We start from the raw sequence: 18,311 nt of genomic DNA, 5'->3' as shown, positions 1-18,311 counted from the left end.
TCTGGAAAATGTGATTGTTTCCCATTTTTCTGATGCTACTTGCTGCTTCATGACTCAGAACTCATTGCAAAACAATCCCAAGGGTCTGAGTGTGTTATTTCAAAAATGTGCGTGACTGTTTTATGGATGAGGCCCACTCTCCTCAATGCTCCAGATCACCTATGCACCTCACTGCTTAAAATTATCATTGGGACTATTACCGTGACAATATTATCATATCAGAGGGAGGTACAAACTTCTCAGACACATTTTAAACTCTGAACATATCGAACTAGAAGTGCCCACACAGAGAGAAACCACTAGAGGGAAGTGAGTAAATGTGTCATTAGTGTGTCATCTAAAGCAGCCAACTGTTACCATTCAATAACATCATGTGAATAATATTGGAGAATGCAGAAGGGTCAAATCTGAATTTCCATCCTAACTCTCTCTGTTCTCTTCATCCTCTCTGAGTCCACACTGTAATGCTAGAGTGTTGCTGTTGTTGCAGATACCCTCACATCCCGCTGAAGGAGAGAGTGAAGGTCGCTCAGAACTGGTACGATGGAGTCTGCAAGAAGGCTGTTCCTCTCAAATGGAAAACAAAGTGAGAGTCATTTCCCCTCACAGTGTTTAAAGGCTGAAATTCTTTGACCTTTTTTATTCCACATTACTTTCACAATATGCAGCACAACACATAATATATAACATTGCATATCAGTCATATCTATCAAGTTGAATTTGTCACTTTTAAGTCGTCCATTTTTCTTAAACCATACCTTTACTTTTCAGATTGTTGCCGTGGTTGCAGCTGGATGGGGACACGGTGTTTCTGTCTCAAGCTGCAGATATCAAAGTGTACCGTCAGCGCCAGGACAGCGGGAGGCTCCAGCGCAGTCCATTTGAGATCTACTCGGGTCACAAGGGGGACGTCTGCCGCTTTGTTCTGACAGACTCGCACCTGATAAGCGGTGGAAGGTAGCTCGGACATGTTTTCTACTTCTCTTAGAAGACTTTTTTGAATAGCGCCAAATCCCAACAAATGTTCTCCTCAGACTCTTTCCAAACAGAGCTGGTCTAGACCGTACTCTATGTTCTATTATTAACAAAGACCCAACATCAAGACAGGATCAGATCCAGTCCCATCTTCCAGACAGGACTCAGTCTGATCTCATCTTAATCCACCATGAGCAGAGCACTTTGCAGCATTTAGCAAGTTACAGTGGCAAGGACAAACTTCCTTTAACAGGCAGAAACCTCCAGCAGGACCAGACTCATATTAGACACACATCTGGTGTATCTAAAAATATTAAGCTTATGTTTCATAATACTGCGCATATTGTTCATTGTTACGCATGACATGTTTGTGCAAAGTAAAGTAAAGAGGGTTATTTATTATTATCTGTATTTCAGAGAGGCTGAAGTCCTTCTGATATTTCTGCATGCTAACCCTACACGATGCTAACGTTTCAAGCAAATTTACAAATAAGTAATCTCTGTCTTTTTCAGCGATGGTAAGATCCTGGTCCACAGCAGAAAGAGTAACATGTCGATGGAGCTATCCGGTCATAACCAGGAAGTGAACTGCCTGGACTCTAAAGATGGACTCATCATCAGTGGGTCCAGAGACAGAACAGCCCGGGTCAGAAAACCAACATAACTATGCCATCATACGTGTGATCCTGCACACGTTTTTAAAGGTTCTTACTGGTGTGTTTTGTTTTTATAGATTTGGACTCTGGCTTCCAGCTGCACCAGACACACAATTCCCATGTATGACAGAGTGTGGTCGGTTGCTATTAGTCCCACATTGAGGTAAGGATTCACTCAAGACTTTGTTTACAGGAGTCACAAAGAGGTGGACTATTTTGGTGGTGCTTTGTCAGAAAAACAAGTTCAGTGGAAGTTTTAAAGACTGGAAAACACAATTTTACCCTCTTTACAATGTTTATTTTATTAGTTGCGAATAGCATGAAAACATCTTGTAATGGCCCTGTCACACCTTGACGATGTAGCCAGTGTTTTCCCAACGTATCAAAATGCCTCTTACGCTGACATACACTGATGTATTTTTCAGTTTTGGGACGTATACATATCATATTCGTAATTTATGCCCAACTATAGTCTACTTGTGCAAAGCATGCTGCAGCGTAATAACACAGACAAAGTGTATAAAATGCTGCAGCTCGTTAATGAGGATGTATACGTGTTGAAATGAGATGCTCTTCATTGGTGATTCAAAAAGGTGTGTGTTATTAAAAACTCTGCAGTCTCTCTTTGTAAGAACATGATGAGCCGTGGAGAGTGTCAGAGGAGTGAAACCAGCAGGAACACAGCCTATGATCTTTACAACAAGTTACACTTATACCCCTTTTTCGACCGAGGCAGTTTCAGGGCCGGTTTGGAGTCGGCACTCAATTGAGTACCGTTTTTTCATGTTTTGACTGGGAGTGAACCGGCTCCTGGCCGGGAAAACTGGTTCCAGAGCGGCTCTGACTCCTTGCTGGGCTAGAACCGCAAACAGCTTACGTCAGGGGCGAGGGGCGAGGGGCAAGGGGCGAGGAGCGGGGGGCGAGGGACGAGGGACTGGGGGCGGGGTTGCCATGATCAAAAACACAACCTATCGTGTTTCCACCATTGTCCTGTAGCGAAAAATAAAAGAGACTAATGGATTCAGAGGCAAAGCAGTGTTCGGCCGAGGAGACAAGCTGCCGTTGTCCGCCACCGTTGTTGTTGTGAGGGAAAGTTTGCGCTAGCGCTGCTGGGAAAAGCGGTCACGTAAATCTGACGTCATGTCGTGCCTCTTCCACGGCTCGAGTAGGCGGAAAAACAAACGATGCCGTGATGGTTCACAAGTTCAACCGGTGCGAGCGCCAGCCCAGAAATGAAACCCATGTCGCGTTGGCCAAAAAGAGGTATTATTGACTGCAGTGCTTTCAAAAACGTCACATTTTGAACTTCATTGAATTCAACAACAGCAGCTTTATCATTGAACACCAGCAGACTCCGACATGCTGGATTCAGCTTCTGTTTCAGAGGCTCTGCTGTTTGACACTGAGTGAGGGCTCCAAGGCTTCACACACACACAGACGCAAAGCTCAACGTGTGTGAACGTGTGTCAACCATCACAGAACTTACCTACAACTTATGGCAGGCGTATGCCGGACGTATGATCCATACGCTGCATAATTACTCGCTGTAGTACGACGTATACCACCGTGCTTCAGCGTGCTCTTAAAGCTGGGGTTGGCAGTCTCGGAAAACTAGCATGAATTTGAATGTAGCATGTTCTCAGGACTCCGTCTAACCCCTCCCCTCCTCCCTCAGAGCTCCTCCAAAACGACGCCCCCCCGCTCACATGCACGAGCACCGCCGACTTGCGACCATATGATGGTGACTGATTCAAAACCGGTCCTCACCAAAACATTCTCATAGTGAAAGTTAAAAACACAAACAAACATGGCTGCTGTTAGTACTCACAACTGTCATTCTAGCATAATCCAGTTGTACTGGTGACACGATATCAGGAGAAAAGTTATAACACATATATAATACTGTAACAACTCTACTGTTTGTTAAACGTGTTCAGTGTAGATGCTCTTAATTCCTACAGTGTTGACGGTCAGTGAAGGCATCAGGAGAGGTGTAGAGTGTGCGAGAGGGAGAGAGGAGAGACAAGAGGAGAAGTTCTTCATTCATTCAATCATTGATTGTTGTTTTGTTGGTTGGCGTGATCACGGCCGACAGTGAGCGGTTATTAAAACTCAACGTGTTCACGAACTGGCTCGTCATCACTACAGCGTCCGGACGGACGCTACAGTACATCTACATTTCTGTAGGACTTACTAAATGTCATTCATTCTTGTCAGAGCCCCGTGGTGAGAGCTTTTTAGACTCTGATCCGGACTACAGTCCTGAGCAAAGCACCTCATCGGGTCAGAGGGGACAGGCCCGAGGTTGAGCGAGAGGGGCAGTCAGTAGAGTCAGGGGAAGCAGAGGCAGGAGACGGGGACTCAGAGTGCACGCCAGGGAAATGTACGCGCAGGAGGCGGGCAGAACGGCAGGACGGGATTTGATTGGTTTAAAATTTTGGCACCCAAAAAAGGCTGATTGGTTGGTGTTTTCCCAGGTTTACTCCGGCTGTAGATAGCAGCTTTTCTTCTCTCTTTTTTAAGAACACATTATGTATTGATTACCATCAGGACATAAAGATCATTTTAACCAGTATAACAAAAAGTGGATCTAAATCTGATTACCAACCCCAGCTTTAACTTATACAAAGTTACCTATAACTTGTGCGATGCACGCCAGCGGACTCGACAATTTTTGTATACGCTGGCTAAATCGTCAAGGTGTGACAGGGCCATAAGGACTACATAAATAGCCATAACATGTTCTTCGGTTTATCTAATACATCCTGTTCACTTGGCGAGATGATCAGAGGTACGTCTTTCTAGAGACGTTGAATCCTGTGTGTAAAGTCAGATCACATGATAATGTTTGGATTGATTCTCTTTGCAACACAAGAATCATGCTACATGCTTCACTGGAAGTACAGTTTTTGTATGTATCCAATATGGTGACAAAGTTCCACAGTTCAGGACCGTTCTGCAGCAGGTCTTCATCAGTATGCAAGCACCTTTGCAGATCTAAAAGATATTAGACTTTCTCCTTCCTCAAGTTTCCTTCAAGTTCAGTCTTTAAAATCCGCCTGCTCTCTCATATCTGTTCCTCAGCCCTGTAAATAATTGCAAAGCTGATAAGTTGTCCCCGTTTTCGCCTCAAACGGTCGTACATAAGGAAATAAGAAATCCAGTTTATCATCGTACACGCATGGTGGCCTTGTCTGTCTGATCCAGGCCTGGGAGCGTCTCTCAGATCTGAGGGGAACAGGCAGATTATCCACATCATTAATTCTCCAATTTGCTGGCTGAAATAGCAGAGCATGCTTCAGCACGCCGCCCCCTCATAATGGAAACCTGCTCCCTACCTCTCACTGACCAGCGGCCTGGTTAATTAAAAGTCCTCTGAAAACCAGGTGTCAACTCACTGATAAACCTATTAAACCCATTTCTGACCGGCACACCACAAACACGCCTGGAAGTTCCTGGAAGGACAACAGACACACATTTCACCTCAGCTGTTAAAGCAGAACTCTTAAAGTTACACCAAGGATGTGAAGAAGCAAAGCAGGCTGAACTGTTTCACCTTACAAATGAGATCAATCATTAAAAAGAATAAGAGTTATAAAATAATAAAAGAGTTATACTCTTTTTAATTATTCAAATGATTGTATAACTGTTCATTACAATGGCTGTAAATCCTCCTGTTGAGCCTCATAGCTGTTGGCGAGGAGACTCAAAGCCCGCCTCTTTACGTCACACTCGCTCAACAGCAGTTATGTTGAGTTCAATATTTCCAATATGGCTGCCGCCGATTGGCTTCAAAACAGCACTTCAGAAATGATGGGTGATGTCACAGATGCTACAACCATTATTTATACAGTCTATGAATGACACTCTCTACTCTGCAAAGCTTTGCTAGGTTTTACTTTGCTTTTGCTGCTTTGTGCCTCATGTAAGATTTGGCCCAAAGACTTGGAAATAAAAGATAATCCTTAACGGTTGCTTCAGAGAGGATGTGTCTTGGCTGTATGTAGGGCTGCCACAAATGATTATTTTGATAATCGACTTGTCACCGTTTATTTTTGTGATTAGTCGACTAATCGGATCATACGTAAATTGCAGCTTATCGCACCAGCATCACCAACCATGGACAGGGGTCTCATGTCGGACACCAACATGTTCAAGATTGCTTCAGTCAGGACATTTGCTTGCCGAGGTGTGCATGTTGTTGGGTTAGTAACCATGTTGTCCATTGAAGGGGAACGTATTTTTTTAGCACTGTAACGTAGCGTTATAAAATATTAGCATCATAACATCTCCTATTCAAACATGACATCGCTGTTAAGTAAACAGCTCACTGTTGACGTTAATGTTAGCAGCTAACTAGCCAATTAGCTTACCGAGACGACTGTCCCTCTTTGTCAGAAATTGAATCAGCCACGACGTGCTTCCTTTTCAGATGCTCGTGCATCGCCGTCGTACTACCAGGCAAGTTCTGCCTTGCGGATTTTGCATTGCACATTCTTCTCTTTTATTTTGGAAAAATGCTCCCAAACTTTCGAGCTCCTTAGCCGGCTGGCCATGGTACTGTTGGGCAAAACTTTTCCGGTGACATCACGGCTGACCCCGATTACCACTACTGCACATGTGCGTCAAGGACAGAAAGGAACACAAGACAGCGGAAGGTACAGCGGCAGTTTCAAGAGAAAAACAAAGCTTCAAAAAATAAACGATGACGTTGATTATTAAGTACTTTGCCAACGATTTTGATGGTCGACGTCATCGTGACAAGTCGACTAATCTTGGCAGCCCTAGCTGTATGGCGGCTCTGGCTCACACCGTCATGGTGTTCACACATGGCAGCGTGTTGGCTACGTTACACGATACACGACGATTGGCTTCAAAACAGCGCTCAGGAACAGATGGGTGACGTCACGGATACTACGTCCATTATTTATACAGTCTATTGTTTCTGATTCATGAATTATTCCAGAAGTGATTCCATACCATATCACATAAATATATCTGATAGAAAGCCAGTGCAGCCCTCAACTTGTCGCCTGTCTGTCCATTTGGCAGAGATCTGCATGCAGCTTGCAGGAAAATTGGTGAGCCCACTATTCTCTAAATTTTCAGAGCGTAAGATGGACATGAGATGCACCGACAGTCTAAGTCCAGATCCAGTCTGTCAACATGAGTGCTGAAATGAAAATCAAGCCATGCAGCCGTCCTGTGTCCGCTCTGAGGGGCCATAAGCCCTGCATGAAAAACAGTTGAGCCTACATGTTGCACAAAGAAACATCATGTATCTTGGGTTATCTTCTCTGACATGATTCCTTCAAAGTCATAGAACAAACTCACCACCTTAGCACTCAATTTTTTTTTATATCTAAGCCCGCTGGTGTAATCAGGGTTCCCACGCGTCCTGGAAAACCTGGAACATAGTTGACCAGTTTTCCAGTGCTGGAAAACACCTGGAAAATGGGAAAAAACTAAAATGTCCTGGAAAATTATTCCAACATGACTGCGTGCGATATAACAAGGTTAAAAAAACACATCCCCATTCAACATTTGTGGACATTTTTGTCATTCAGTTCTATTTAGGTCAATTTATGTACTGATCCTTTGATTATTATTAATATTTATTTATTTAAGTAAGGCAGCTTCCAGAGTCCTTTGCTGACTCTTTTGTTTTTTACTTAGCTCATTTTATAATTTTTGAGAAAAGAGAAAGCTGAGATGAGAGTTGCCCATCATTGTTACTTGGTTGCACTAATGAAGTGCTCTACATCTGTGGTTGCATTATTCTATCATCAATTTGGTATAATTTTTAAGCATGTAAGAGATGATTTCATGGATAGCCATATACTTTCAATGTAGACTTCCACTGAGAGGAACATATTAGACTATTTAGGAACTAAATTAGGAACTAAATTTAGACTGTTATACCAGCTTGATCATCCCTGAAAATGTCCTTGAAATGTCCTGGAAAATGATCTCTGGAAAAGAGTGGGAACCCTGTGTAATGATGTCAGTACCATCAAGTGTGTTTCTGTTTCTCAGCCTCACTGTGCGTCACCACTCCAAAAGAGCAGCATGAAAGCTTGTTTCTGAACTAGTGTTCATTCACCGAGTGCAACAGGCATCAACTGATGTTGTCTTATAATTCTGCTAACAGAAACAGTATTGTTTTATTTGTGTTGAGCTGATAATCTCTCTTACCATCCTACCTCTGTTTCCACCCCCTCATGAGGATTATTGTGGCTGCAGGTAAATGCCAAGGTCAGTTCAGGGCTGCCACATCTGTCCACATTCGGTCCCGCCTTGGAAAATGTATTGATCCCCTCTGTGTCCGTGCACCTCAGCCTTATTGTCTTTGCTTTTAGATTGCTTCTCTCGTGTGCTCCGGCCTGTGCCCACTCTCAGAGCTCATTTTGGGTAGGGTCATGAAAATAAGATGAGGCACTACAGGAGGCTGCAGCAGCTGTAACACAGAGTCAAATCATTTTTTCTTATATTATTCTTCTGATTTGTCCCTGTGTGGATACTTCTTTACTGTGCATGGTTTTCAGTCTTCACCCTACCACAAAGTTTAGAAACTTTGACTCTGTTTTTTGCTTAAAAGAACATTTTCTATTATTAACAAAGACCCAACATCAAGACAGGATCAGATCCAGTCCCATCTTTCAGACAGGACTCAGTCTGATCTCATCTTAATCCACCATGAGAAGAACACTTTGCAGCATTTAGCAAGTTACAGTGGCAAGGACAAACTTCCTTTAACAGGCAGAAACCTCCAGCAGGACCAGACTCATGTTAGACAAACATCTGCTGAGACCGTGTTGGAGAGAGGGATAGAGGGAGATGAAGAGATGGTAGTTAAAGATGTTTCTAGAAGTATCTTCAGTGAGGTTCCAGGAATAAGCTGGTGTTGGGATCATACAATGTCGTTAACCTTCCTCAGGGGGATTTATCCATTGCTGACGGGACTCAAGCTTGAGTAAAGGTGTCTGATTCGCTATCCATGTTTCCCTTTGCTTGAGCAACAAGCATCTGCTCTCTCTTCAGTATCAGTGGAGGTACAAATGGCTATGCCCTTTCTCATTTGAATCTAAAACACTGAAGGATCTATCCAGGATGAAGCTTCAAAGCTCCAACATCCCCAACAGAAAACTTGGTAGTGTCTTGCCATCCTGCCACCAAGCCTGCAGCCACCCCCACACTAAGTGAGCTTCCTCTTGAAAACTTTATTCGGGAAATGTTCCTTTGGGACTAATAACTCAAGTGTGTTGACTTGCCAGGATGTGAGCTTACTCTTGACGGTCTTGTCAAGGCAAGCTTTGCAAGTGTCACGGCCAAATTCCACCTGATCCGTGTCCGGTCCGTATTACGGTCTCTATTCTATTCAATGTGTTAACTTCCACTGGATCCGCTCCGTTGCGTTCCGGCTGCGTCTCTGATCCGGCAGGTCGGAGCCCTCCAGATCAGATACTTAAGACTTGTATTTCTGCCGGATGCCGGAGCACGACGCATCAATCTCAACAGAGCAGATGGAGCGGGACAGGAAGTCAGGTTTCACCAAAACAAAATGAAAACATCCGGTTAATTTTCAGAATCAAACACTCTGTGTTATCACCAGATCGTATTTCACTTAACTACAACAACAAACCGTCATCATGAGTGGAGCCAGGCCTGGAGTCAACAGGTCAGAGGTTTTCAGAGGACCAGAAAGACAACATGGATGAGGAGAGGAGGAGGAGAATCCTTCATTCAGTGATTACAGAATGAAAACCTTGGTTACATGACTCCAGCTGTCCGGAGGTCCTGCTCCGTGCTGCGTTCTGAAAACACAACTGGTGGGTGTTGAAGGACGAGAGAGCATGGAGCAAGACTGCAGCGGATCGGAGACGGACCGGACACGGATCTGGTAGAAGTCCTGTGTCATGCACTTCTTACCAATGCAAACTTCATGCATCATCATCACAGATATATACCTTTATAACATGCTCTAATCAGTCCTGTTGGTGTTTGAATTTGTGACAGGACCAAATGAGAGAGCATCCTTCTCCCCGGCTTCTCTCAGCAGCAGCTTGGACATATTAGATGTCACACTGAGCTCAGAAGGGTTTATTATGAACATGCATCCCCTGTATTTCAGGTTCAGTTGGTGGTCTGTCTCCTGCCTCAGCACATTAGCTTCCTGCAACTCTTTTAACCTAACAGTTCCTTGATGAACTTGAAGGAGACTGCCGTGAATGCTGCTTGAATCCTGGCACTTCTACCGCAGGATCGTCACTCAGACCTCAGCTTGTGTCTGTGATGTCCTCCTCTCTTGAACTACATCCATCTGTTGCTCTGTCTGCTGCTGGCATGCTGGTGTTTCAGCTTGTATGGAAACTTTCCTTGGCTTGAAAGCTTATTACACCCAAGCGGCAACCTCCGGTCTAGAAATATGAGGCCAATGCGGAAGTGCTAAAAACTGCTGTTCATCGAGGATCCGCTTGAGGCTGGCTCCGGAAGTACCAGAAACCACATACACACCAATTCAAAGAAGACGATCTTTACAGCAGAAATAAACATGTTTACAGCCTGGTACAAAAGACGGGTGTCATCTGGATAGCTCATTTCTCGATCGGCACACACTGTACAGGAGGTGAGTTTATTCATAACGCGGCAATTTCAAAGATATTAAGATTACGAGTTTTCCAATGAGAAACACAGCTGACTTGATTGACAGGTGGGAACACTGTAGCTGTTGGCTAGGAGGCTCAAAGCCCGCCTCTTTACATCACAATCGCTCAATAGAAGTTATGTTGAGTTCAACATTTCCAATATGGCTGCCGCCAACGATTGGCCTCAAAACAGCGCTTCAGAAACAGATGGGTGACGTCATGGAGACTACGTCCATTATTTATACAGACTATGGTCACACCGTACCTGAACGAGGAGCTTGATCTGATGGAGCTTATCTTTCCACAGCTTGCTTGAGGTCACCATAACCAGCTAAAAACTCCTCATGGGAGCTTTAAGGACAGTGACAGCAGATGAACATTAGAAAACAGCAGCTCGGGGACAGGGATGTGACTGGTGTTTCAGAAAAATTAGCACCATTGTTTACCACTGTCCCTTTTTATGTGGAGCTATTTTAAGTCATATTTTCAAGTATTTAAAACCTGGCTTTGGATGGTACTAAAGTTTTATTGATATTATAGAGTGACGTCTCCTCCTTTTTCCCCCCCCTGTATCTCTCGTCTTTCTCTCCACTGTTGTTAACCTTAACTGTGTGCGTGCAGGTCCTGGCAGTAGGAAGTGGGGCAGGTGGTTAGCAGGTAGTTGACTGAGGTGTTTCCTGCAGACCATGCTCTCATTTTAACAAGACCCAACAGGCTGGAGTGTGGGCCTGGCAGCTCTGAATGTGCAGGTCAGCTCTCACACTCAGTCACGGCTGATAGGGTTTCTTGGACAAGGCGGCGCTTGTCCAGTTCAAAGTTATCTACTGCTGACATGTGGTGTGGGTCTGGATTAAGGTATCCATCATTAGATTATCTTCTTTGATTATCAGTCCTAATCTGTGATGGTGCAAGATGAAGAAAGGGTATAATGACCAGTAACATAATCAAATGAATATTAGGGGTCACCTGATATTACATTTACAGGGTAGATGCAGATTATTAGTCGTTCATTGGACTGATAAGTTAGCTTCAGTTATTCAAATGTCAGTTTTCCAACATGTGATAGGATGTAAATCTGTCTTTCAAAAAACACTAGGTTACTCTTTATCTTATTATCATAGAGTGATATTTACAACTTCAGTAAAGGTGAATTTTATCTCTGAAAGCTGAACACCTTTTACAGTCCATGGTGCTCTGATTTTTCACCTTGGTAAAAGTGGCATATTTATTGTTTTATGTACATTTATTCATATCAGGGACATTTCCAGGTGTTGAGGTTTGTCTTGTAAGGAAACAATCTAGTTAAAATACAACAGGTGCTGCAGACACCAGCTGAGCAGAGAGAGGGGCACAGAGATGGAGGTTAAAGGAGAGGGAGATCGACACATTAAACATTTCCTGTAACCTGATGTTATTATATAATTAACTTAGCCTACCTGCAGCCAACGTATTTCATAATAACTTTTTATTTCCAATGAAAGCTTGAATAAAGTGCTATGAAAGGAACTTCCTTTACCAAATAACTGTCAGACTAAAAGCACAGAAAAAATGCATAAGGCTTTTGCTTTGAAAAGCATTAAGGAAGTGTTTTCATGCTATATTTTTCATGCTTTTTACATAAATCAAGCTGATATAAAGGCAATACAGACTGAAATGCATCATTTTCTGTCTCTTTTTGCCGAGATCTGTGTTGTTCGTGGAAAAAAAAATGGCTTCTATTATCAGGGCATGAGACATACGTTCAACTCCCTGCTTCCTGTGAACGATTTGATCTGGGTTTACTGTACCAAACTGTAGTGGACCAAACCAGATGCACTAAAAGTATTATACTTTGTAATTCATACTTTGTATTGTTGATTAGTAAAATAAAACAATGATACAGATAATCAGCAAATTCTGAATATAGCCCCCATAATCTGCCAGGCCAAGAGTCAGTTGGTTGCTAGATATTATGGCTCTGATGGTTTTTCGTGCGTAGTAATCTATTACTAGTTTTGATTTTGACGTCCATGAACATTAATATTCTGGTTTTAGACTTAATGTAGTTATTGTTTTTACTCTTATTCTTGTCTCATAGTTGTGTCCAGGTTTCTGATCATTTACAAGCAAAGTCATTTGTTATCTGTCCCATGTTTTAAAGGGGACATATCACGCTTTTTTCATCAATATATATTGGTCTAAGAGGTCCCAAAAACATGTATTTAAAGTTTATGCTCAAAAAAAACACTTTGAAATCAGATTTTGGTCCGCCTGAAAAGTCCTCTTCTTCATTCCTCATCAGAACACTCTGTTTTCTCTCTGACCACGCCCCCTCCGGAAGTGGATGTGCCTCGGCTCTCCAGCACGTTGATCTAATGTTTACATGTTGGCTGAATATACACGGCTGCTCAGAGATCGCGTTACTTCAACCCTCTGAATCTGATCCTGACGGAGAGGCGCCTGTAGCAGGACCTTTCTGAACGATTGATCATAGATTTAGTGTTTCTTGTTGTTTTATTTATCAGTATGTAGACGTGTGTCTTGGTACACAGCTACGAACATGTAGCTATGTGGCTATGCTAACTAGCGCTAGCACTTATCCATGATAAATCAAAATCATCCACTAGATCTTCAAATCTGCAGACGTGGGGAGTAAAACCGACCTCTACCAGAAAGGCAGCAGGACCTTTCTGAAGGATTGGTCACAGATTTAGTGTTTCTTGTTGTTTTATTTGTCAGTGTGTAGACATGTGTCTTGGTACACAGCTACAGCTACAGCTACAGCTACAGCTACAGCTACAGCTACAGCTACAGCTACAGCTACAGCTATGAACATATAGCTATGTGGCTATGCTAATTAGCGCTAGCACTTATCCATGACAAATAAAAATCATCCACTAGATCTTCAAATCTGCAGACGTGGGGAGTAAAACTGACCTTTGTGTTTATTAAGACAGCCTACAACTAGCATGCCTCCCTCCTAAGCTCCTTGTTAGCACACATTTGTGCAGGTAATGAAAAACGGGGGAGGGATTCAGTATTATTTTATACAGTCTATGGGCTGAACAAGCTCCGAGCTCTGACTCCGTGACAGACCGGATATTGTTGTTACGTAACAAAAACACTGAAGTCTGAAACGGCTCGTTTCACACACATTTACAGAAAGGTGGAGAAATCAGAACAGGGGCAGAATGGATTTTTTTCATTCTTGGGGGGTTTGTAGACATGCCAGGGAAACATATTTCAGGTAAAGAACCATTAAAAAGTCCATTTTGCATGATATGTCACCTTTAAACTCCAGATTACGTTAGTTGAGTAAGTTACCCAAACTTTGAATAAGGATAGATTTCCTTTGATTTCTGTGTAATTATAAGATGCTGTTAGTCTGCAGGTATTCAATTCTTTAATGACGATCAACAATAGAAAAAAAACAAGGAATTATTGATTCATGAGATCAGACTTTTGTTGTCGTATTAATATTTTTTTCTATCATTTGTTTTTCTGACTACTACATAAAATTAGACATGTTAAATGAATGAGCAGGCGATGTCTGCAGTATTGTCAGAGTCACCTCTGAGTGTATGTGTCATGTCTGTAAAGCTTCATCACAACCCAGTGCTGCTCTGATTAACATTGAGGCCTCTGCAGTGCAAGGTTTAATATATGGAGACTAAATGTGGAGATCACTGCATTAAAATCAGACATGACTCTGTAGTGGAAGAGCAGGTGCTGAAGTGGCCTTCCTGCAGTCCTGACTCGTCACTTATGTGGCGTTTTATACAACAAAAATATACAATATTCAACATTTGGAAAGTTGTCTTTGAACCATCAAATTCAGTTTTTTACCAACATTTTACACAGTGTCTCAACTTTTTTAGAACTGGTGTTGCACATTATAATGCACAGTCATGTACACTACCTGTCAAAAGTTTGGACACACCTTCTCATTCAATGTTTTTATTTATTTTAATTATTTTCAACATTGTAGATTAATACTGAAGACATCAAAACTATGAAATAATCTGGTTTTACCATACTCTGGATTACAACAGTAGTCAAATAGGTCTATCCATTGTGTACTAACCCTACCTCTGAACAACACAACTGATGGTCTCAAACACATTAAGAATGCAAGTCATTCTACAAATGAACTCTTGACAAGGCTCATGTTCATTAGAAACCATTCCAGGAGACCACTTCATGAAGCAGACTGAGAAATAGGTTAGATTCAATTTATTGTCATTGGGCATGTCACAGGTACAATCAATGAAATATGGATTGCATCTAACCAGAAGTGCTTTAGCAGTAAATTAAATAATATACATAATACAGAATGTACAGTTATGGATGATGAATAAATATGATATGATATATATCTTCATGAGTGACTATTGGCTATTGCTACAGGTATGTACAGGCTAAGAATAGGTTATGACTATGGTTATGGTATACAGTATTAGTAGAATACCAAGAGTGTGCAAAGCTGTCATGAAGGAAAAAGGGGGCTACTTTACAGAATCTAAAATATAAAACAGATTCTGCTTTGTTGAACACTTTTTTGTTCATTCAATAATTCCATATATGTTGTTTCATAGTGTTGATGTCTTCAGTATTAATCTACAGTGTTTACAATCATTACAATAAATACTAACCCTTGAATGAGAAGGTGTGTCCAAACTTTTGACTGGTAGTGTATAACAGAGCCACATATTTTGTTAACTTATACTGTATATATGTATATATATATATATATATATATATATATATACATATATATATATATAATATGCTTAAAAAAAAACTACCTCATCCATGAGATAAATAGAGTAAAATGTGTTCATTCCAGTTTCTTAGTATAAATATACACCGACTTACCATTTTGGAACAAGCTGGTGAATTTGGAAATAAAATGTGCCTAAAATATGGATTGACTAAACTAAATTTGTTACATTTCTGAAAGTAATTTTAATTTCCCAGGCAGTCCATCTTCCGAGACTATATGCATCAACAAAAAATATTTTAAAAATCTTCCAACTGCATAAAAGAGTTGTTAATTTTTAGACCAGCGCTGTGAGAAAAGAAACATTGATACCTTGTCCTCACAATAAGGATTATGCTGTTTATTTGACTTTGATGGTCGGTCTCTCTAAGTTGCGTAGAGCCAGACGTATCTCCACATTGCTCTGTACCAATTTCCTGCCAGACTAGGTGGGTATCCTGAGAAGTAGCCGGGGTGGGGTTTGGCATGGGGTGTACGCTACACTGACCACTCGTGTATAGAAGGGGGGCTGGGCAGAAGCCAGTGAAGGGAGAAGCTACCCTGAAGAGAGGTGAGAACAGAGAGGGGTCTACAATTGTTTTGTCTAGAATTCCTCAACCACAACTACAAAGATGTTGCAGGGTCCAAAAGCGCTTTTGAAAATTTCCAAAAGGAGAAAATGATTGTTGGATAAACCGTCCCCAATTCGCCACTTCTCACCATCGCTGGGGGAGGACGACCTTTGACCTCCAGTATCAAAGTACAGGGCGACGCCAAAGCAGCCACCCAGCCAGCCAAAGCCAGCCCTCTCTGACTGCACCCCCACCACCACCACCTCCACCACCCAACCTCACACACTCCAATTTCACCCCCACTGCTCTGCCCCACTCAACCGCAAGAAAAAGCCTGAAATTCATGTCTTTCTCTTTGGTCTCTCCCGAGCCGTCCCTGTGGCTCAGGAGTCAAGAATTCAATTAGTTAAAAAAAGAGAAGAAAAGATCGAGGCTGCAACAATGCAGCGATAAGGGGGCAGAATGTGCGTTCCCACACGCTAAATACAGGGCGCTTTCCCTGGGGCCCACAGAGCCAGAGGACCCACACCACAGGAGGCGAGAATAATCACAGCTCCCTCTGAACCCCCTCATTACACACACACACTCACACACACTCACACACACACACACACACACACACACACCTTACATTCCATGCGCACAGATAGCTCATGTAGACACGTATTACAGGCAGACATTCTCTTGAAGACACACCTCAGAGATGCCCGACACTTACTACACACATAAACACGCATTGAGAAAAACCTCCACACACACACCGTACACACACACACACACTCGCCGCATAAAGGCCTCTCATTACATGCTGGCCTCATACAGGTGTTCTCAGGTCCTGGGTTTACAAGGGAGCAGTGTTTTTGTGTATTCACATCACAGACACACTCTGCCCTACATCACACAAACATGGTGTAGACAAACATCTGTCTGAGTCCGTCTCCAGAAATCAAAACAGTTAACATGAAACAGATAAAGTACAGAATACAGAACTCCCACACACATCTTTAAGAGCTTCAGCCCCACAGGATGAGGAGTCTGAATCCGTTGCAAAAGAAGCTGTCTGTTTTTGAAGAGGGACAGGCTAATAGGCACTGTGCACGCTTCTGCAACCACCGTCTGTCCTCAGCTGTCGAGAATAACTTCACAAGATGATCCATGCTCTTAAATCTAATGCAGGCGGCAGGCTGCTCCTCTGATATCTCCTATATGTTGTTTTATCCCACAGATAGATTACTAAAGTCTGTGATCACAGCTTCTCTCTTATAAAACTATTTTTCATCCCTAGATTACAAATGTATTCTCATACATTTTCAACTTCAATCCTTTAAATTTATGACATTATTTCTCCTAGTATTATAACTTAAATCTCATAAATGTCTGGCTCTATTCTCTTGAATTTACAAGAAAAACTACAAGAATTTACAACATTTTCTTGAACAACTTTATTCTCCTTAATTTGAAAATACATTTTCTGTAACTGTTTGACTTTTACTTCTCACAGTATTATAACATTAATCTCATATTTACTTGTTTTTTCTCTTAAATTTACAAGAAAAAAGTCATGCATTTACAACTTTTGTTTCCATGACTTTATTCTCCTTAATTTAAGATTCAATTCCAATAAATGAAGATTATAGGTTGTATTACAACTTAAATCTCGTAATAATATGGCTTTATTCTCTCAAATATACAAGAAAAAAGTGATGCATTTACAACTTTATTTCCTCTTATGACTTTATTCACAGGAATTTACAAATGTATTCCTGTAAATTGTACAACTTTTTGAACAACTTCATTCCAGTAAATTTTAGAAATTTCTTCTCATGGTATTATAACTTTGATCTCATAAAAGTATGGTTATATTCTCGTAAATTTACAAAAATAAACTCATAGATTTACTACTTTTTCTGTTTTATTCTCCTAAATGTATGACTTTTTCATCAACAGCTTTATTCTACTGAATTTAGGACTTTATTCTCAGAAATTTCTGAAATTTCTTCTCATGGTATTATAACTTTAATCTCATAGAAGTATGGTTTCATTCTTGTAAATTTACAAAAATAGACTCAGAAATGTAGAATTTTCTTCACTCACTATTTCATTCTCCTATAGTTATGACTTTTTCTTTCACGACTCTTTTTGCCTAAATTAAGGACTTTATTTCTGTAGATGTTTTTTCGTGTAGTATTTTAACTCTAATCTCATAAAGTTACAACAAAGAAGTCATACATTTACACCTTTTTTTTCTCTTATGACTTTATTCACCTAAATGTACAACTTGATTCCTGAAATGTACAACTTTTCATTTTACAACTTTATTCTCCTGAATTTAGGACTTTATTCCTGTAAATGTATGACACTTTTTCTTGAAGTATCACAACTTTAACCTAATAAGTCTACATCTTTGTTCTTGTAAATTCAGAACAATAAAATCATGAATGTACAATTTTTTTTCCTTATGACTTTAATCTCATAATCTTAAACTTCCTTTGTTCTTAAATGTGTCTCTAATCTTTTGTTGGGCATATGAACCTGCAAGGCAGTGAGTGAGTTTTAATGGATCTAATCACAAGGGCTGATAAAATAATCAATCAGTCTTCATTTTGTATTTCTGTAAATTGAAAATTTTTGTTTTTTTTATATGCTTTGAGTGGTTTGACAAATCAAGACATTTAAAAATACATAAATGGGAGAGGACATTAAAGTAAAGGGTTCTGTTTTTTGT

At 41.2% G+C, this 18,311-nt stretch overlaps 1 protein-coding gene across 1 annotated transcript in view; it reads left to right on the top strand.

Annotated features, from left to right (window-relative positions):
• fbxw4 (F-box and WD repeat domain containing 4) overlaps nucleotides 1–18,311 on the top strand; it is a 56,449-nt gene that overhangs the window by 3,909 nt on the left and 34,229 nt on the right. Inside the window, exons 2-5 of the mRNA XM_034681890.1 lie at nucleotides 491–586; nucleotides 772–957; nucleotides 1,489–1,621; nucleotides 1,709–1,794. Coding sequence (XP_034537781.1) covers nucleotides 491–586; nucleotides 772–957; nucleotides 1,489–1,621; nucleotides 1,709–1,794 — 501 coding nt within the window. The remainder of the gene's footprint in view (nucleotides 1–490; nucleotides 587–771; nucleotides 958–1,488; nucleotides 1,622–1,708; nucleotides 1,795–18,311) is intronic.

This window comes from Notolabrus celidotus, chromosome 4 (assembly GCF_009762535.1).
Source record: "Notolabrus celidotus isolate fNotCel1 chromosome 4, fNotCel1.pri, whole genome shotgun sequence".
In the NCBI taxonomy this organism is placed as follows: Eukaryota; Metazoa; Chordata; class Actinopteri; order Labriformes; family Labridae; genus Notolabrus; species Notolabrus celidotus.
The sequence above is the reverse complement of the archived record's forward strand: the minus strand, read 5'-3'. Positions and strand labels throughout refer to the sequence as shown.